Below are 22,252 nucleotides of genomic sequence, written 5' to 3'. Positions count from 1 at the left end.
AACTGACAAGTAAATTACCCTGCAATGCAGAAGTATTACAGGATATTAGATCAGCAATGAAACAAGTGAAAGTTGAAGCCCCGTACAGGGAAGAAAAAAAAAATAAAATAATGAAATTTGTAAATATATGATAGAAAAAAAATCAAAACCCAGTAAGAAAATATAACAGCAATGTTTCACCACCAAAAATTCTGCTTCTCTGTAAAATATAATTATTGACGTTGCATACAGAAAGATCCAGTTTATAAAACTGTCCCATTACTTAACTCATACAAAGACCACCGTAAAAAAAAAACAAAAAAAAACAAAACTAAAAAGCAATTGCTGGTTTTTGTTCACTCTGAACTACAAAGAAAAAAAAAAAAGACAATCGAACAAAATCTGATAGAAAAAAAATATTATGTAGTGCAAAATGGTATGAGTAAAAACTTCACCTTATTCCACAAAAAAAATCAAGCCCCCACACTACTCTTGGCAAAAAAAAAAAATTATAGTTCTCAGAATATGATGATGCAAAAGCAAATATTTTTATAATCTATCTATCTATATATATATCTATATATCTATATACACACACTGTACTGACCTGAAGAAGAAGCGTAAAACGGTGTTAAAAAAAAATAAATGAGGAGAATTCCTGAAATGGTTATTTGTTCCATTTGTTTCTCAAAAATCTTAAGAGCAAGTAAAAAATAAGTGTTATGGATCCCCAAATGGCACCGGCTAAAAACTCCAACTCATCCCGCAAAAAAACAAGCCCCTACTCATATCCGTCATCTGTCAACAGAAATATTGATGTTTTCCACGTTACTAATAGTTTAATGGAGCTGGAAAAGAGACAAGGTTCTCAAAACCCAATCCAGTAAATCCATGTTCCCAAAGCCAAATGGCCCCTTCTGAGCCCTGCAGCGTGCCCACACCATAGTCAACATGTATGGCATGGCTGCAGAGGGGAAAACACACTTAAAAATGAATCTGGTCAGTAGGATCAACCCTCCTAAGACATCTATATGGGCATGTATGTCATGGGAAGCTAAATAAAGTGATAGGTTTTTCTTAATATGTAAATGAGCTGTTAAGATCTATGGGCCGGACATAGATCTCCAGAAGAATCTGCCTCCAGAGCTTATTGTAAATGAAAGATGGCATGACCAGTGTGACGTGTAGATCAGGAGAGCAGACTGTCAGTCATTACATGTCTCACACTGGTAACATCCCCATTCATTTATATAATAAGCTCTGGAGACAGATTCTCAGGGAGATCTATATCCAGCCCACAGACCTTAACAGCTCATTTGCATATGAAGAAAATGTGTCTCTCTCTGGAATAATCGGATCGCAGATATCAAGGTATCATTTTATTCAGCTTCCTATAACCTCCATGTCTATATAGGAGGGTTGTCATACTAGCTTAAAAAAAGGGGTTCTCCAAGATCTAATGACTGATGACTAGAGATGAGTGAATACATTTTAGTAGAGTTTCTACTCAAATTTTAGAAAATTCAGCATTTGCCAAAATAAAGATTTTTTTTGTAGTTCACTTCCGTGTGGATTAAGCAAAATGGCGCTGACTGACATTTGTGTGAAACATAATGGGCCATCAAGAAGGTAAATAAAAAATTACACTCACCCCACCGCTACTCACCGCCCGCCACCTGTCCGGTCCTCCTCCTTTTGATCCCTCGCCACTCACGTTGGAATCTTCAGGCCTCTCACCCCGGGGCCAAACTTCAAAGTTGCCATGGCCCCAAGAGAGCTCTTTGAATGCGAGGAGGAAGACCACACGCATGTCGTGACGTCATAACACCGTTGACCTCCCGTGTGCTGGCGCAGAACCCTCCTGGATGCCATGACAGCCAGAAGTCAAGCACAGTGTTAGAGGCTCAAAAACTCCAACACAAGTGACGTGGGATCAGAAGATGCGGAGAGGACCAGACTGGTGGCAGTGAGTAGTGGAGGGACTGGACACATGAGTGGTGAAGAAAGTATAAGCATTTTTTTTTTTCTTACATAATTGCGGAAACCCCAGAGCGTAATATGGGACATTACATTTGCAGAGAATAAATTCTCAGGCATGGGTGGAGCACAGCAGCACTGCACACAGGGGACTGCAGACCAGTACTGCGCTTTATCTCCCATTGAAGGGAGCTCTGTAGTACTCAGCAGAGGCTACTACCCCATGTACAATGCTGCGGTGTTCAGCCCCATACATCACATAGTTCGGGGCGCTACCAGAGCAGTTTTTAGTTAATCAGTGGGCGATCTTAGACCACACAGATCCCATATTGAGACAGATCCACCAATTGTTAAGTCCTGGACAAACCACTTAAATTTATGGGGCGCACTATGCATGGGGCATAAAAATGGTATATTTGCACTTTTCACTCTAATAGCCACTGTGCACCAATTTCTGGAAAACATCAGTCAGGTCAAAATAATCACTACACCCAAAGATTATTTCCCTGAGTGCAACTTGCAAAATGGGGTGACTTTTTGGGTATTTCAGCCATTTTGGCACGTTAGGAGCTCTGCAAATGGTGCCTACATATTACTCCAGGAAAGTCTGCGTCTCAAAGAACAAATGATGCTGCTTTTCTTCTGAGCCCTGCCGTGTGCCCAAACAGTAGAGTATAACCACATATAGGGTAATGTCATACTTGGCAGAAATTGTGCTATAATGCACGGGGTACGATTTTGTTCTTATTGGTAAAGATTAAACATTTTGATCTAAATCTCATTGTATCAAAAAGGTAATTTTTCATTTTCAATAGTAAAAGAATAAAAAATATATATATAATCGACGAAACATCTGTGGGATACAGATGCTCATTACAGTCATATAGAAACTTACTGAGGGGTGTAGTTTCCGAAATGGAGTTACTTTGGTCCTGCTTTTCTGGCACCTCGGGCCTCTAAGTGGCGCCTGCAACCTATTACTGACACATTTTTACTTAAAAAGCCAAAATTGCAGGTCTACCTTTTTGTGCACAGCCGTACCCACAAACAATAGTGTCTGATGACATATTGGGCATTTCAACAAATTGCTTTGCAAATTATAGGGTTATTTTGAAAATGAATAACGTATGCTGGCACATTTTAATGGAGAAAAAAAAAAATTAGTTTCCATGAACCCAGCATTTTATGATTCTGTATAGCACGTGTGAAGAAAAAAAATGCTCACCACCCCCCTAGATGAATTTCTTGAGGAGTGTAGCTTTCAAAATGTGGTCACTTTAAGGTGTTTTCGGCTCTTCTGTTAGTTCGGGGGCCCTGCAAGTGGCACCTGCAATCAATTCCAGACAAATTTTCACTTCAAAAAGACAACCGCGATCCTTCCCTTCTGAGCCCTGAAGTGCATCCAAACAGCATTCAGGAGCAATTACTGCACAAATTATGGGGTTCGTTTTCTTTCTATTATCCTCTGTAAAAAATGAAAATTGTGGGGCTAAGGAATCATTTCAGAGGAATAAAAAAAATTTCATTTTCAAATCCCATTTTTATAAAGCTAAAAGCATCTCGTGGTTCAAAAAGGTCACTACACCCCCTATTCCATGAGGGGCTTGATTTCCAAAATGTGGTCAATTATGGGAAGGGTTTCAGTTGTATTGTCCCCTTAGAGATTCAGCCAGTGTGATTTGGCATCTGCGGTGTATTCCAGCGCACCTTGCCGTGTGTCCAAAAAGTCATTTCTGACTACCTGTGGGGTATTGGAGAAATCACACAACAAATTGCGCAGGCTATTTTTCTCCAGTTGTCCTTGTCAAAATGAAAAAAAATTGGGACTAGATCAACATTTTCTTGGAAAAATCTTTTTTCATTTTTACATTCCTATGTTATAAAATTTTGTGAGGCACCTGCGAGTCCAAAAAGTTCAGTACAACCCTGTGAGCTTTCCTTGAGGGGTGTAATTTCCAAACTGGAGTCACGCGTGTACGTATGGAGGGTAAGGTGGGGGGGGGGGGGGTCGCATATTCTGGTACTTTGGGGCTTCTGCAAATGCGACCACAATCTACTCCAGCCAAAATTGTGGTCCAAAAATCAGATCGCGTCCCTTTGCTTCGGTGCCATGCCATGTGCCCAAACGGTAGATCCTGACCACATATGGGTGCGTTCACTAGACATCGCATTAAGAAGTGTTGTAGTGCATTTTCTCACATTAGAGTTTATGATAAAATTGAGGCCAAGACATGGTACACATTTTTTCATTCCACTTTCCATCACTTGTAGAGTACACATACTGCCTGAATGTGGTTTTGAACACTTTGCGGAGTACAGTTTTTCAAAAAGCCATCACATAGGCCCCTAAAAGTTACTTCAAATCTGAATAGGTTTTGTTAAAAAAAAAAAAAGTTGCTGAAAACTTTTAACCCTTCTAAAATCCTAAGAAAAAAAATGACATTTCAGAAATTGTGCTGAGGAAAAGCAGACCTAGGGTAAATAAATTATTAGGTGTTGCATGACTATTGTGTTATGGGGGTAGAAAAATGTAGTGTTTGAAAAAATTTCAGCAAATTTTTATAAATAAAAACTTAAAGGGGTATTCCCATCTCTAAGATCCTATCCCACTATGTAGTAGGTGTAATGACAATAATATTAGCAAATTTCTCCAATTAGAAATATAGTATAGTTCTTCTGATTCGCTATGTCTCTTTCCTCATGTGCATGCTTTGCAGGACCTTAGGTATTCATGGTTACATCCACTGATATAGTGACAGTTAGCTAGTTGCTAATGGTCGTAACTAGTGTTGAGCGAGCACTAAAATGCTCGGGTGCTCGAAGCTCGGGCCGAGCTCGCCGTGATACTCGGGTGCTCGACCCGAGCAACGAGCCCAATGTTAGTCTATGGGAGACTCGAGCATTTTTGCGGTGGCACCCCCGGCAGTCTTTTAAAAGCCTAACAAGTGCCCAAAACGATAGTGACAGTGCTCAAATGACATGGGGACAGCATGGGGACCGCCCCAGGAACCATTTCTGACCCCCAGGTCACTGCTGTCAACAACGTTTTCAGAGGTATTAAGCCACTTTAACAGGCTCAAAATAAAACGTTCAAAAACTAAAGTGAAAGTGCTTTCCTGTGAAATATGTTAAGGATAGTGTTGAGCGATACCTTCCGATATCAAGAAATATCGTATCGTATCGGATTGGACAGATACCCAAAAAGTATCGGATATCGCCGATTCCGATACCGGAAACCAATGCAAGTCAATGGGACAGAAACATCGGAATGAAAATAAACCCTTTCTTTCCTTGTAGGTTAATTCTACATGAAGTAAAACAACTAAGAATAATGTAGAATGTATTGGGGGAGGTGGTTGCCCAAATCGATGGGAACAGTGCTCACAGTGAAACATGAAAAGCCGGCAATTCATCAGCGCATACACCGGTACCCGACAATTTACAACAGAAAGAATAGAGAATCACACATAGATTAGATAGATAGAAACATGTCAGTCACATATATATGAAGTACAGTGACAGTGTTGGTTACTGTACTTGTCATTTAGTGTAAAGGATTTATTTAAAAATATAATAGTGTTTTCATGCACCGTCTCTTTAAAAAAGCCGGCCGGCAATTCAGCAGCGGTACCCGACAATTTAGAATAGAAGGAATAGAGAATCATGTTTCTATCTATCTAATCTATGTATGTCAGTCACATATATATATGAAGTACAGTGACAGTGTTGGTTACTGTACTTGTCATTTAGTGTTAAAATAAAGGATTTATTTAAAAAAAAAATTGGCGTGGGATTCCCCGTAATTTTAGGCTCTAGCGGAGGTTAAGCAGACGGCTGGGGCAGATGTTTGAAGCCTGGGAAGGGGGTAATACCCACGGAGCTTCCCAGGCTACTAATATCAGCCCCCAGCTGAATACATAGCCTTTACTAGCTATTAAAATGGGGGACCCCCCAAAAAAAATGACGTGGGGTCCCCCCTAATTTAATAGCTAGCAAAGGCTAGGCAGACAGCTGGGGGCTGATATTAATAGCCCAGGAAGGGTGCCATGAATATTGGCCCCCTCCCAGGCTAGAAACACCAGCAATCAGCCGCCCCAGAAATGGCGCATCCATAGGATGCGCCAATTCTGGCACTTAGCCTCGCTCTTCCCACTGCCCTGTAGCGGTGGCAGTGGGGTAATAGGGTTGGGGTTGATGTCAGCTTATAATGCCAGCTGACATCAAGCCCAGGTTAGTAATGGAGAGGCGTCTATAAGACACCCCCATTACTAACCCCATAGTCAAAGTTAAAAAAAACACAAACACCCAGAATAAAGTCCTTTAATTGAAATAAACACACAATTCTTTATTGTTCTAAATTAAACCATACTTACCATCACGCCCATTCCAGCTGAAGCCAACGATCTCCTGCAATAAAAGAAAAATAATAAAGCAACATCATCCTTACCTTTCCATGGTTCCCAGGACAGCTCCAGCTCTGCTACATCGAGATGACAGGCTGGACCGCAGCAGAACGCTGCCATCCAGCCTGTCATCCCGCAGACACTGAGAAGCGCAGGCATGCTTGTGCTCCTCAGTGTCTCTCTGTGACGGCATCCAGATGAGCCGAGGTCATGTCCAATGAACTCAGCTCACCTCATGCACGTCACTGACAGCGTGGGAGAATTCTCCTGCACTCAGCGCTTCAGCGTGAGAATTTTCCCACGCTGTCAGTGACGTGCATGAGGTGAGCTGAGTTCATTGGACAAGACCTCACCTCATTCACGTCACTGACAGCGTGGGAAAATTCTCACGCTGAAGCGCTGAGTGCAGGAGAATTTTCCCACGCTGTCAGTGACGTGCATGAGGTGAGCCGAGTTCATTGGACATGACCTCGGCTCATCTTTATGCCGTCACAGAGAGACACTGAGGAGCGCAAGCATGCCTGCTCTTCTCAGTGTCTGCGGGATGACAGGCTGGATGGCAGCGTTCTGCTGCGGTCCAGCCTGTCATCTCGATGTAGCAGAGCTGAAGCTGTCCTGGGAACCATGGAAAGGTAAGGATGAGGTTACTTTATTATTTTTCTTTTATTGCAGGAGATCGTTGGCTTCAGCTGGAATGGGCGTGATGGTAAGTATGGTTTAATTTAGAACAATAAAGAATTGTGTCTTTATTTCAATTAAAGGACTTTTTTCTGGGTGTTTGTGTTTTTTTTAAATACTTTACTAGAAATTCATGGTGGTCATGTCTAATATTGGCGTGACCCCATGAATTTCGGGCTTAGGGCCAGCTGATAATACCAAGCTGGCCCTGACCCCTTTATTACCCAGTGAGCCACCGCACCAGGGCCCTGGATGAGTTGGGTACAGCGCTAGAAGATGGCGCTTCTATGAACGCGCCATTTTCCGGGGTGGCTGCAGACTGCAATTTGCAGCAGGTGGGGCCCAGAAAGCTTGGGCCTCCCTGCGCTGCAGATTCCAGCCCCCAGCTGCCTAGTTGTACCTGGCTGGACACAAAAATAGGGCGAAGCCCCACGTATTTTTTTTTAAATTATTTCATGAAATTCATGAAATAATTAAGAAAAAAAGGGCTTCCCTATATTGTTGTGTCCAACCAGGTACAAATAGGCAGCTGGTGGTTGGGCGCAGCCCGTTCCTGCCTGCTGTACCTGGCTGGACACAAATATAGGGCGAAGCCCCACATCAATTTTTTTTTTAATTATTTCATGAATTTCCTGAAATAATTAAAAAAAATTGACTTGGGGCTTCGCACTATATTTGTGTCCAGCCAGGTACAGCAGGCAGGAACGGGCTGCCCCCAACCACCAGCTGCCTATTTGTACCTGGCCGGACACAACAATATAGGGAAGCCCTTTTTTTAAAAAATTATTTCATGAATTTCATGAAATAATTTTAAAAAAAAAATACGTGGGGCTTCTCCCTATTTGTGTGTCCAGCCAGGTACAACTAGGCAGCTGGAATCTGCAGTGCAGGGAGGCCCAAGCTTTCTGCCCCCCCCCCCCCCCCCGGTGCAAATTGCAGTCCGCAGCCACCCCGGAAAATGGCGCGTTCATAGAAGCTGGATGCTGTACCTGGCTGGCATACAAAAATATGGCAAAGCCCACGTCAAAATTTTTGGGAAAAATCAATTAAAAAATAAATTATAATTTAGGGACTGCATCTTTATTAACTCCTGTACTTGTCATTTAGTGTTAAAATAAAGGATTTATTTAAAAAAAAAATTGGCGTGGGATCCCCCATAATTTAAGGCTCTAGCGGAGGTTAAGCAGACGGCTGGGGCAGATGTTTGAAGCCTGGGAAGTGGGTAATACCCACGGAGCTTCCCAGACTACTAATATCAGCCCCCAGCTGAATACCTAGCCTTTACTAGCTATTAAAATGGGGGACCCCCCAAAAAAAATGACGTGGGGTACCCCCTATTTAATAGCTAGCAAAGGCGAGGCAGACAGCTGGGGGCTGATATTAATAGCCCAGGAAGGGTGCCATGAATATTGGCCCCCTCCCAGGCTAGAAACACCAGCCGTCAGCCGCCCCAGAAATGGCGCATCTATAGGATGCGCCAACTCTGGCACTTAGCCTCGCTCTTCCACGCTGCCCTGGTGCAGTGGCAGGGGGTAATGGGGCTGGGGTTCATGTCAGTGCCAGCTGCCATGAAGCCCAGGTTAGTAATGATGGGCGTCTATAAGACACCCCCATTACTAACCTACAAAGTGTTAAAAAGAAAACACACACTACACCCAGAAAAAAATAATTTATTTGAAATAAAACACACAATTTTATTTAATTCTTAGTTTACTAAAAAAAAATAGTTACCTGTCCACGTTCCTGCGCTGATTTCCCATGCACAGCTGTCACATCTGGAGATGGTGACAGCTGTGCATGACTGCTGTAAGCTCACACTGCCGGGAACACGTCCGCTCCCGGCAGCGGGAGCCACTGACTGAGGTCACAGGAGTGCATTCAGGCAGCGCAGCTCCGGAGACCTCCTTTACGGCACTGCTGTACCATGGGAATTTCTCACGATACAGCAGGGCCGTAAAGGAGCTAACCGGAGCAGCGCTGCCTGAACTCCGGCGAACCCGCTTATGCAATGACGGGGCTGCTTTACGGCCCCCGTCATTCTAGCGGCGGCAGCGGCTCTGAGCGGTCACATTCTATGTGGCTGCTCTAAACTGGAGATCATCGTGGGACACTCGTGGACTACTACGGAGGGGTAAGGATAAGGTTGTGGTTTATTATTTTATATTTTATTACAGGAGATCGATGGCTTCGGGGAATTAGGTGTCTAGGTGAGTATAGGTGTAGTTTTTTATTTTTTACTTTATTTTAGGTGGCGATCGGCGGGGACAGGTAATGTATGAACAAATTTATTGTAGGTAACCACTGGCCACCAATGACATGTATTTAAAATTTATTGGGGACACAGTAGGGCAATTTATATAGCAGGATCAGGCTGATGGGAACTACTGCTCCCATCGAGCTGATCCTGCTGGCACGAGTGGACGGGGGACAGACATAGGCCGATGGGAGTAGTAGTGTCACATCGGCCTATGTCTGCCTGCATGCACACACCCGCAGACATCGCACAGACACCGCGCACACCCACACACATCGCACACACTCGCAGACACACGCACAGACACCGCAGACATCGCACAGACACCAATCATGATGGGCTGATCGTGTGGGAGGTGACGCTGTGCGGCCAGCCAATCACTGTAATGCCCACAAACATGGCTGCGGCATTACAGTGACTGGCTGGCAATCCCTGCATGTTCATTGGCTCTGTAAAGAGCGCCAAACATGCAGGGCGGAGACCCGAGCTCCCGCCCGAGTAACCCGGAAATGCTCGGTGCTCGCCGAATATCCAGAGTAGCGTGATGCTCGGGCGAGTACCGAGCAGTGTCGAGCATGTTCGCTCAACACTAGTCGTAACCATGAGATGCTCATGAGGAAAGACACAGTGAATCAAAAGAACTATACTACATTTATAATTGGATGCATTTGCCAATATTTTTATTATTACACCTACTCCACATTGGGCTACGATCTTGGAGATGGGAATACCCCTTTAAGTCGTATCGACCTAAATGCACCACTTTCACGAATCAAAGTGTCAAGGAAAAACAATCTCAGAATCTCTGAGACTGGAAGAAGCACTCGAGATATTACCGACTAAAGAGCGACGTGACAGGTGTAAAAAATGGGTCTGTGTCAGGAAAGTCAAAACTGGCTGACGGTAAGAGGCTAAAGAGAGCAATTTGAGGGCTTGTTTTTCTGCAGGACGAAGTGTAGTTTTGAATGACACCATCCATTTTAAATGTACTGAAGAACAAGATGAAAAAAAAAATCCAAGTGGGCAAGAATTTTAGAAAAACTGAACTTTTTCCGTTGCTTTGTTTTTTTATGATGTTCACTTAGCAGAAAAAAAATAATTACATTTTAATTTTACGCTACAGGTCAGTATGATTATACAGATACTCAGTTTCTATACTTTTTTTTAATAACTACTAAAAAAAAAAAAACTTGGAAAAAAAAAGTTGGTTCAGTTGTCATGACATATGCGCATTTGTCTGGATTATATGCACACAGCGGGTGAAGTACTGAACACGTCACCAATTTTCTAAGCAAATATTTCTAAAGGTGCTATTGACATGAAGACATACAGAGGGGAAAAGATGGCTTTGAAGTTTGGTGTTCCAAGAATATGGCGAGAGCCCATTGATCATTCCATGGACTGTTACTTCTTCATGGTGTACCCTTCTAAACGAGGTGCTGGCAAGACGGCACCTGCAGTAATTTATCCAAACATATCACCATCCATGGTCCTGAACTTCCTGTACTTACTCCTCCATAGAGATGAACCTAGTGATGGAAGTAGTAGCTCAGAGATTGCGGCAGATTTTGAAGATCAGACTTAAAGCAATACAGATTAAACTAATTGGTCTTATAAAGTGTAATGCTGAGCTCTTAAAGAAGTTGTCCACTACTTTTACATTAATGCCCTATCCGTATGATCAATGTATGATCGGCTGGGGTCCCGCACCCGGCACCATCGCCGATCTGCTGTTATCAGTGCCGCCGGCCGGAAGTCCTAACCTGCGGTGCCTGGCCATCAAGTAGTAGTGACCAGCGCTTGCTACTGCACATCCGCCTCCCATTCAATTGAATGGGAGGCGGATGTGCAGTAACAGGTGCCGGCCACTACCACTTGACGGCCAGCAGCGCAGGTAAGGACTTCCGGCCGGCGGCCGCCGCTGACACCGATAACAGCTGATCGGCGGGGGTGCTGGGTGCCGGATCCGGCCAATCATACATTGATGCCCTATCATACGGATAGGGCATCAATGTAAAAGTAGTGGACAACCCCTTTAACATCCAGACTCAAGCTATGGAACTTAGTTTCATCTAACAAGTATCAGAACAGAGGAAGCAAAAAAAAAACAAACAACTTTTTCCAGCTTTTTTTTTATCCGTGAAGATGAACTCTGCTTTGGTCACAATATAACTGGTCTGTTTCGGAATATTGGAATTCCTTTTGATCCTAGTGAGTTTTGCCTCTTCATTGACAGTTCATCAGAGTCTTAGAACAGTATTACTCCATGATGGTAACAAGTATCCTTCTCTTCCGCTTGCCCATTCAGCAAAGCTTAAAAGACGACAATGTAAATGTGAAGAGATTCCTAAATGCATTGAAATATGAGCAATATGGTTGGGAAGTATTTGGAGATTTCAAAATGGTTGCATTCTTGATGGGTCTTCAAGGAGGGTATACCAAGTTTCCATGCTTTCTTGGTCTTTGAGATAGCAGGAACACTAAAGCAAACAACCACAGACAATATTGGCCTGAACGCACTGAGTTTTCTGTTGGAAATAACATTAAGTGGGAGCTATTTTTTTTTGTTTTTTTTTTTATCAACAAACTACTCAATCTCCACTCTTATTTATGACCTTGAATTTCCTGCATCTGGCTCAGCCTAAATCATCTGATCAAGCTGAGCACAGACCACTCTTCTCTGGTTCACCCCTGAATGCATTTTGTAGCATATATATTGTGAGTAAGGTGTCTGCATAGACTTTAGTCGCGTCATTTGCCTTAAGTGTTTGATCGCTTAAGTGTACAAATATGAATTATACCAGAATTGAACCAGAAGAGAACCGAAGGTAACTGGATATATAGTAACTGTAAACAATGTTTCTCTTTGTTTTCATTCTCACCCCTATAATCCTTCACTTTTTACAAATCCCCCTAATCACTACACCTAGTAAGGAACAGGTTCTCTCTCCCTCAATCCTCCCCATCCATTTCACCTCCTCCTCAGAACTGTTCCTCAACATACAATTCTATCTCCAAAACACAGGCAGCCACCTCATGCCCTCTCCTACTCCCACCTGCTAACACTTTCTCTGCTCCTCCTCACTGCCGGCAATATCTCCCCAAATCCTGGTCCTCCTCACCACATCTCCAGTCGCTTCGACCTCTCATTCACGATTTAACACGACTTTCTCTTACCTTATATCCATCTGCGCACCTCCCGCTTCCCCAGTCCCATTAACAAGAGCTCTATGGAACGCTCGTTCTGTCTGCAACAAACTTTCCTACATTCATGATCTTTTCATTACTAACAAACTTTCCTTCCTCGGCATCACTGAAACCTGGCTCACCCCCTCTGACACAGCCTTCTCCAGATGCACTTTCGTACGGTGGATTCCATCTTACTCACACACCCCCACCACAGCAGCAAGCATGGCAGAGGAGTTGGTTTCCTCCTTTCAGATAATTGCTCCTTCACCTCAATTGCACTGCTGCCCTCCGTTACGCTCTCTCCTTTTGAGCACTGTGTGCGCATCTACTCACCCTCCAACTGGCTGTCATTTACTGCCCCCCTAGGGCTAGCCACCACCTTCTTTGACCATTTCACCACCTGGCTACTTCACTTCCTTTCCGCTGACATCCCCACTATCATGGGAGACTTCAACATCCCCATTGACACTTCCTTCTCAGCTTCTCATTTCTTCCTTCGGCCTCACTCAATGGACTTCCACAGGCACTCACAAAGATGGCCACACATTGGACTTCATCTTCACCTGTCTCTGTTCCCTATCTAACCTCTCTAACTCAAATCTTCCACTGTCTGACCACAACCTACTTACACTCTACTCCCTCTCGTCTCCAGGTCCACAACCCCCACTCAATAAAAACTGCACACCCTCGCAGAAATCTTAAACACTTTGATCCACACACACACACTCTGAATCCCTTCTCCCTCTTACAGGACATTAGTTCCTTACATGATGCAGATGCCGCAGCTCTTGAAATTGGTCGCCCCTCTCACACATCCCAAAGCTCGCAAAATCAACAGACAACCCTGACACCAGTGCCTGACTAAAGAACTGAGGTAGGCTTCCAGAGTTGCTGAGCAGAGCTAGAAAAGATCCCACTCCAACGAGCACCTCATCGCATTCAAACAGTTCCTCACTAGTTTCAAGTCCACACTCACTGCAGCAAAACAAACAAACATACTTCTCATCTCTCACTTCCTCCCGGTCTTGAAACCCAAAACAGCTATTCAACACTTTCAATTCCCTCCTCTGTCCCCAAGCACCTCCTCCCTCTCCACTCATGTCAGTTGAAGACTTTGCCTCATTCTTCAAGCAGAAGATTGATATCAGAGAAAGCTTTAGCCTACAGACCCCACAGCCCCATCTCTCACAACTACTCAGCCCTCCTCCAAAACCAGCTTTTTCACCGTTACGGAAGATCAACTTTCCGCTCTACTCTCAAGATCACATCTCACCATCTGTGCACTCGACCCGATCCCATCCCACCTCATCCCAAACCTCACCACTGTCTTTACCCCAACCCCAACCCATCTCTTCAACCTATTTCTAACAACTAGAGTGTTCAGCCCACGCTTCAAACAATACTCAATTACACCCATCCTCAAAAAGCCCTCCCTTGACCCATCCTCTCTGTCTAGCTATCGTCCCATATCACTTCTCCCCTATACCTCAAAACTACTGGGACACATCCATCTTGAACTGTCCTTCCAACCTCTCCTGCTACTCCCTATTTGACCACTTATAATCTGGCACCACTCCACTGAAACTGCTCTGAGTAAAAAGTCACCAATGACCTACTAACCGCCAACTCCAAGCGACACTACTCTGTCCTTCTCCTGGACCCGTCTTCTGATTTTGACACAGTGGATCATTCTCTACTAAATATTCTCTCATCTCTTGGCATCACAAACTTGGCCCTATCTTGGATCTCGTCATACCCAACAGACCGTTCATTCAGTGTCTCCCACTCACACACCACCTCCTCACCTCGCCCCCTATCTGTCGGTATCACCCAAGGTTCAGTCCTAGGGCCCCTGCTCTTTTCCATTTATACCTTCAGCCTGGAAAAGCTCAGAGTCTCAAGGCTTCCAATATCACCTTTACGCCGATGACACACAAATCTACCTCTCTGGACCAGATATCACCTCCCTACTAACCAGAATCCTACAATGTCTGTCCGCCATTTAAACCTTCCTCTCTGCTAGATTTCTAAAACTTAACATGGATAAAACTGAATTCATTATCTTTCCCCCTCCCATCTCACTCAACCTCTCCAACAGACCTATCAAAGTAAATGGCTGCCCACTCTCCCCAGTCCCTCAAGCTCGCTGCCTCGGGGTAACTCTGGACTCTGATCTCTCCTTCAAACCACATATCCAAGCCCTTTCCATTTCCTGCCGACTCCAACTCAAAAATATCTACCGGATCAGTACTTTCCTTACTCAAGAATCTGCAAAAACACTAGTCCATGTCCTCATCTCCCGCCTCGATTACTGCAACCTCCTGCTCTGTGACCTCTCTTTTAATACTCTGGCACCTCTCCAATCTATCCTAAGCTCTCCTAACGGACTAATCCACTTGTCCCCCTGGTGTTCCTCGGCCTCTCCCCTCTGTCAATCCCTTCACTGGCTCCCCGTTACCCAGAGACTTCAGTTCAAAACCCTAACCATGGCATACAAAGCCATCCACAACCTGTGTCCTCCATACATCTGTGACCTAGTCTCCCGGTACTTACCTGCATGCAACCTCCGATCCTTACAAGACCTCCTTCTCTACTCCCCTCTTATCTCCTCTTCCCACAATCGCATACAATATTTCTCCCGTGCATCCCCCCTACTCTGGAACACTCTACCCCAACATAGAATCTCACCTACAGTGGAAACCTTCAAAAGGAACCTGAAGACCTACCTGTTCCGACAAGCGAACAACCTGCAGTAACCCTTGATCCACCATAACACTGCACGACCAGCTCTAACCTCACCCATCCCTTGTAGACTGTGAGCCCTGGCGGGTAGGGTCCTCTCTCCTCCTGTACCAATCAGTGACTTCTATTGTCTAAGATTATTATACTTTTTATTTTGTATACCCCTTTTCACATGTAAAGCGTCATGGAATAAATGGCGCTATAATAAATAACAGCTACTTGTAGACCCTTGAAAGGTACTAATGCCATATTTGCACATCAAACTAGGCCTCATGAAACAATTTGTCACAGCTTTGGACAAGGAATCTGAAACATACAAGTATCTACAAGATCTATTCCCAAAGCAAAAGTTAAAGCTGGCGTTTGTTAGCCCTCAAATCAAAAAAAAAAAAAAAAAGGAAGGAGAAAAAAGCATGGAACAGTTTTGTTAAAGTAGTTACAGGCTTCAATGCAGAGAAGCAAAGAGCGCTTTCATCCAGATTTCCTTGGTTGCGACGTTCAAAATGTAGGATACTACATTGAAAACCTCACACACCCTCACAAATCTTGCAAAAAGTAAAAACATTTCTAGGTTCCTGTTCATCAATTTGTAGCATTTAAATTAACATCTACTATAGGTTTGAAATATTTTGTATTTTGTTTTTATTATGAACTTAAATCCAAACATTTGTAATTTTCCTTAAAGAAAGTATTCCAATTTCAACTTTTTGCTGTCCTGACCGCGAAGTCAAAGTTTTTGCAGGCCAATTCCTTTTTTTCCCCATGTTTTTAGGATATAACCAAAATTAAGAAATTACATTTATTCCCTGGGAACAAAAATCATGTTACATAGTGATATATGAAGTTTGCCAGTGCTGTATGCTGAAAAACAGCCACACACCATGATGTTCCCACCTCCAAACTTCACTGTTGGTATGGTGTTTTTGGGGTGATATGTAGTGCCTTTTGGTCTCCAAACAGGGTGTGTATTATGGCATCCAAAGAGTTCAATTTTGGTCTCATCTAACCAGACAATATTCTCCCAGTATTTCATAGGTTTGTCTAAATGTTATTGCGCAAACTTTAAACGCTCGTGAACTTGCTTTTCGTTCAGCAATGGAGTCTTACGTAGTGAGCGTGCATACAGGCCATGGAGGTTGAGAACATTACTTCGAGTTGGCTTTGAAACAATTGTACCTGCTGATTCCAGGTCTTTCTGTAACTCTCCACAGGTAGTCACTGGCTCTTGAACAACTCTTCTAATCATTTTTTTCACTCCTTAGTCTGAAATCTTGCAACTAGTTGTGGCCGGTTTATAGTGAAATGACGCTCTTTCCACTTCAGGTTTATGGCCCCAACAGTGCTCACTGGAACCTTCAGTAGTTTAGTATGTTTTGCAACAATAAGGTTGGGAAGGTCTTGATACAGCTCACAGGTTTTACCCATCATATGTTTCTTGAGTGGCACCTTGGCAATGAGATATTTCTAAGGGCCATCAGTTGAACCAGCTGATATTTTTCAATAAGTGTTAGGATTGCTTTCGAATTACTGATAGATTTCAGTAAGTGTCATGACTTTTCGTGGCTTTTTACACCTCTTTCTTCATGTGTTCAATACTTTTTCCTTGTGTCATTTCTCATTATTACATAGAAAACTTAAAAGTATGGACATCTGCGGTTTAATTTCCTGTGTGGATTGGATGGGTTGTTACAGACATCTGGTGAGAATTTCATGTCAAGAGCATCTTTAGAAACATATTTACTTAGAAAATTGGTGACTGGCTCACAATATATTTTAATGTACATATATACACAAACACACATGCACTTGGCACTGTGTAAGAAAGAAAATGAAAATGCTTTTAGTTGTGCAAAGAAGGGACATATTCAAAGAAAATTGGACCAAAATAACAGAGAACCTGCCGGGAGCCAAATTTACTATTTGCATTTGACTTTTTACACCCTCCTGGAGAGTTTCTAAGTGTGTCTATAAAAAGGATTGTCATTGAGTCAGACTATGCCTCAAATTTTTTAAAAAAAAGTGCAATTTTTTCGTATATAAAGAGTATTTGTGTGGCTGAGGTGAAAACAAAAAGGCACTAAACTGTGCTTTCAACGTCAGTCCCATAGATTTTAAATACAGCCGCAGTGTGAATGTGCGTTCAATACGCAATGTAATTCAACAGAAGAACCGGGGAGCTCAGTACCCCCGATCTAGGAAAGGGATACATTTACATTGTGGAGAAAACATAACTTAAAAGGTAATGTATCAGGATGGGACATTTTTCGTTTTTTACATGTTAGGTAGTCACTAGTTTCATGTGATGGTCTTACATATGGGTGCTTTCACACTGCGTTTTGGCACTGATTCATTGGTCCCATCGGTGCTCACGTCCGAACCCCCCCGCCAAGCTGGATTCGGGAGTATGCATCGACGGGGCCAGGGATGCCGGCAGAAAGGAGCAGGTTCGAAGGTCACGGACTACATGCTGAAAATCTTTTTGATCCTCTCTACCCGCTCCAAAGAGATAGCAAGATGGCCGCCCGCTCCCAGCACTGTAGGGAGATTACTAGGCGAGTGCAAACAAACAACGTGGCTCCATATTCCGCTCTGCTGCATTGTCAGCCCCATGTAAAATCCACATTTGATGCAGTTTGTATTTTTATTTTTCCGCTCAATAAGGGATTTAATCCCTGGCATGAGCGGCACGTGAGCTCTGAGGCTGAAAGCCCTTCCCATCCGCTGTCTCTCAGCATTTGTATAGACTTTGCTGTGAGTCCAACACACATTATCTGCCCCTCCGCAGAGGCGAGACGATTTGCATAATTGATTCACCCATTAAAATGTCCTTTCCGACTGTATTAGAAAATATACAGTGCGCTAATTGCTCTTCATTAGAAAACAAACAACGGGCTCCCCCGGACCCTGCTGCGTGATACCGAGCCCAGGCCTCTGCCAGCCCCGCTCACTGCAGGAGATGGGGGGCAGGCAGGTGGAGACGCCTGCATAGCTGCGGTGCTGAGCAATGCTCTGCAGAGCGGTGAGGAGAGGGCACGGCGCGGCTCACCTGCTGGGTACGGCCGGTCCCGGTGCTCAGCGCGGTTACAGACAGGCTCAGCTTCTCCTGCTGCTCTGACAGGTACTTCTGGTACAGGCTCAGCAGCTCCTGGCACTCCCGGTACTGCTGTTGTAGAGGTGCAAAGATTCGTTAAGGGATTTCTTAAACTTTAGGAAAAATAAAAACAAAAGTAAAATCTTTCATGTCAAGAGTGACAACACGGCCCGGAGGCAGCAGAGCGGAGATTTCAGCTCTCATAGCGTAACAGACAAGGGGAAAAATGCTGCAAAATGTCACACTAACAGGCTGTGCAGCAGCGCCCCCCAGAGCTGCACCATGGCCATTACAGGAGAAGCAGCCACATCACAGCCTCTATTCTGCAGCAGCGCCCCCCAGAGCTGCACCATGGCCTTTACAGGAGAAGCAGCCACATCACAGCCTCTATTCTGCAGCAGCGCCCCCCAGAGCTGCACCATGGCCATTACAGGAGAAGCAGCCACATCACAGCCTCTATTCTGCAGCAGCGCCCCCCAGAGCTGCACCATGGCCTTTACAGGAGAAGCAGCCACATCACAGCCTCTATTCTGCAGCAGCGCCCCCCAGAGCTGCACCATGGCTATTACAGGAGAAGCAGCCACGTCACAGTCTCTATTCTGCAGCAGCGCCCCCCAGAGCTGCACCATGGCCATTACAGGAGAAGCAGCCACATCACAGCCTCTATTCTGCAGCAGCGCCCCCCAGAGCTGCACCATGGCCATTACAGGAGAAGCAGCCACATGACAGTCTCTATTCTGCAGCAGCGCCCCCCAGAGCTGCACCATGGCTATTACAGGAGAAGCAGCCACGTCACAGTCTCTATTCTGCAGCAGCGCCCCCCAGAGCTGCACCATGGCCTTTACAGGAGAAGCAGCCACGTCACAGCCTCTATTCTGCAGCAGCGCCCCCCAGAGCTGCACCATGGCTATTACAGGAGAAGCAGCCACGTCACAGCCTCTATTCTGCAGCAGCGCCCCCCAGAGCTGCACCATGGCCTTTACAGGAGAAGCAGCCACATCACAGCCTCCATTCTGCAGCAGCACCCCCCAGAGCTGCACCATGGCCATTACAGGAGAAGCAGCCACATCACAGCCTCTATTCTGCAGCAGCGCCCCCCAGAGCTGCACCATGGCCATTACAGGAGAAGCAGCCACATCACAGCCTCTATTCTGCAGCAGCGCCCCCCAGAGCTGCACCATGGCCATTACAGGAGAAGCAGCCACATCACAGCCTCTATTCTGCAGCAGCGCCCCCCAGAGCTGCACCATGGCCATTACAGGAGAAGCAGCCACATCACAGCCTCTATTCTGCAGCAGCGCCCCCCAGAGCTGCACCATGGCCATTACAGGAGAAGCAGCCACATCACAGCCTCTATTCTGCAGCAGCGCCCCCCAGAGCTGCATCATGGCCATTACAGGAGAAGCAGCCACATCACATCCTCTATTCTGCAGCAGCGCCCCCCAGAGCTGCACCATGGCCATTACAGGAGAAGCAGCCACATCACAGTCTCTATTCTGCAGCAGCGCCCCCCAGAGCTGCACCATGGCCATTACAGGAGAAGCAGCCACATCACAGCCTCTATTCTGCAGCAGCGCCCCCCAGAGCTGCACCATGGCCATTACAGGAGAAGCAGCCACATCACAGCCTCTATTCTGCAGCAGCGCCCCCCAGAGCTGCACCATGGCCATTACAGGAGAAGCAGCCACAGCACAGCCTCTATTCTGCAGCAGCGCCCCCCAGAGCTGCACCATGGCCATTACAGGAGAAGCAGCCACATCACAGCCTCTATTCTGCAGCAGCACCCCCCAGAGCTGCACCATGGCCATTACAGGAGAAGCAGCCACATCACAGCCTCTATTCTGCAGCAGCGCCCCCCAGAGCTGCACCATGGCCATTACAGGAGAAGCAGCCACATCACAGCCTCTATTCTGCAGCAGCGCCCCCCAGAGCTGCACCATGGCCATTACAGGAGAAGCAGCCACATCACAGCCTCTATTCTGCAGCAGCGCCCCCAGAGCTGCACCATGGCCATTACAGAAGAAGCAGCCACATCACAGCCTCTATTCTGCAGCAGCGCCCCCCAGAGCGCCACCATGGTTATTACAGGAGAAGCAGCCACATCACAGCCTCTATTCTGCAGCAGCGCCACCCAGAGCTGCACCATGGCCATTACAGGAGAAGCAGCCACAGCACAGCCTCTATTCTGCAGCAGCGCCCCCCAGAGCTGCACCATGGTTATTACAGGAGAAGCAGCCACATCACAGCCTCTATTCTGCAGCAGCGCCCCCCAGAGCGCCACCATGGTTATTACAGGAGAAGCAGCCACAGCACAGCCTCTATTCTGCAGCAGCGCCACCCAGAGCTGCACCATGGCCATTACAGGAGAAGCAGCCACAGCACAGCCTCTATTCTGCAGCAGCGCCCCCCAGAGCTGCACCATGGTTATTACAGGAGAAGCAGCCACATCACAGCCTCTATTCTGCAGCAGCGCCGCCCAGAGCTGCACCATGGCCATTACAGAAGAAGCAGCCACGTCACAGTCTCTACTATGCCTGGACCGCTGGAGTCAGGCTCATTGCAGCTTCTTTCAAAAATAAGTACGGATAGGGCCAAGAAAAACAACAAAGAAATAATTTCAGCAGCGCCCCCTAGTGCTGCACCGTGTTTATTACAGGACAGTCAGCCATACTACAGCCGCAACTAGACACAGCAAGAGAGCAACCTCACTGTTGCCTCATTTAATAAATTAAGATAGGGAAATACTACGTGTGTGATGGTACGGGCGCCCCCTGCTGCCGCACCAAGTGCGTGACGGTAATGTCACGTTGGGTTTTTCAGCGTCACAAATCTGCAAGAAAACCTAATCTCTGGCAGGAAATCAGCTGCGTTAAAACCGCAGGTTTTATTGCATTTTTTTTCACTGTCCTTCTGTCTCTATTTATGCATGTACATAAAGTGCTGTGAAAAAAACAAAACAAAAAAAAAACAAGAACCCCATTCTATTTTGCCATCAAAAATGCTGAAAAAAACTGATGCAAATTTTGGTGCATTTTTGATACGTTTTTCCAGGGTTTTCTTCACCACCCATTACTTCCTATGGGTGAAAAAACATTGAAAAAACGCTGAAAGAAGTGACATGCTCTATTTTCCAAAAACACAATCAAGGCACAAAATCCTGAACAAAAAAAAAAAAAAACTATGATGTGTGAACAGAGAATTCTGGGTTCTCAGACTTTGCTCGTACTGCAAAATGCAGCTGAAAATTTGCATAAAAATCTGCAGCAAAAAACGCTGAAGAACCCAACATGTGTGAACATAGCCTTAGGGCGCCCCCTGCTGCCGCACCAAGTGCGTGACGGTAAGGGCGCCCCCTGCTGCCGCACCAAGTGCGTGACGGTAAGGGCGCCCCCTGCTGCCGCACCAAGTGCGTGACGGTAAGGGCGCCCCCTGCTGCCGCACCAAGTGTGTGATGGTAAGGGCACCCCCTGCTGCCGCACCAAAGCACATGACCGTAAAGGCGCCCCCTGCTGCCATATAAAGTGCATGATATTAAGGGCGCCCCCTGCTGCTGCACGAAGTGCGTGACAGTAAGGGCGCCCCCTAGTGATTCTTTAGGAACTAACTTAGAATATAACACAAGAAAAAAAAAAAAAATTCTTTGGCATCTCTTATTGCAAAGCCCCCATGAGCGCCAGATTACAACGGCTGCTGCCACTACAGGACGATGTGTCTGATATATTACAGGGGGCACGGATCGGCCCCATAGAATTTTGCGCCGTGCTCCACTCCGCTGCCGCAATGATCACCGCAGCCTTGAACCCCGACATGGCACAATGCAGGCTGCAGTCGTGTCTTTTGGTACCTGCCAGAGTTATGTTTAGGGAGCTCTGTGCGGGGGGCGCTCTCGCAGGACACAGTAGTGTGTTTGGGACCCTGGCAGTGCTCCGCTCTCGCTTG

General features: G+C 45.6%; 1 protein-coding gene across 3 annotated transcripts in view; it reads right to left on the bottom strand.

Annotated features, from left to right (window-relative positions):
• Positions 1–22,252, bottom strand: part of KIAA1328 (KIAA1328 ortholog) — a 161,311-nt gene that overhangs the window by 81,613 nt on the left and 57,446 nt on the right. For all 3 annotated transcript variants that reach the window (XM_073680433.1, XM_073680434.1, XM_073680435.1), the window contains exon 6: positions 18,269–18,396. In XM_073680433.1, the coding sequence (XP_073536534.1) occupies positions 18,269–18,396 (128 nt within the window). The remainder of the gene's footprint in view (positions 1–18,268; positions 18,397–22,252) is intronic.

Source organism: Phyllobates terribilis, unplaced genomic scaffold (assembly GCF_046119375.1).
Source record: "Phyllobates terribilis strain yellow unplaced genomic scaffold, ASM4611937v1 Scaffold_1__5_contigs__length_1240528914, whole genome shotgun sequence".
NCBI classification, from domain to species: domain Eukaryota; kingdom Metazoa; phylum Chordata; class Amphibia; order Anura; family Dendrobatidae; genus Phyllobates; species Phyllobates terribilis.
Note: the sequence above shows the minus strand (reverse complement) of the source record. Positions and strands in the feature narration are given on the sequence as shown.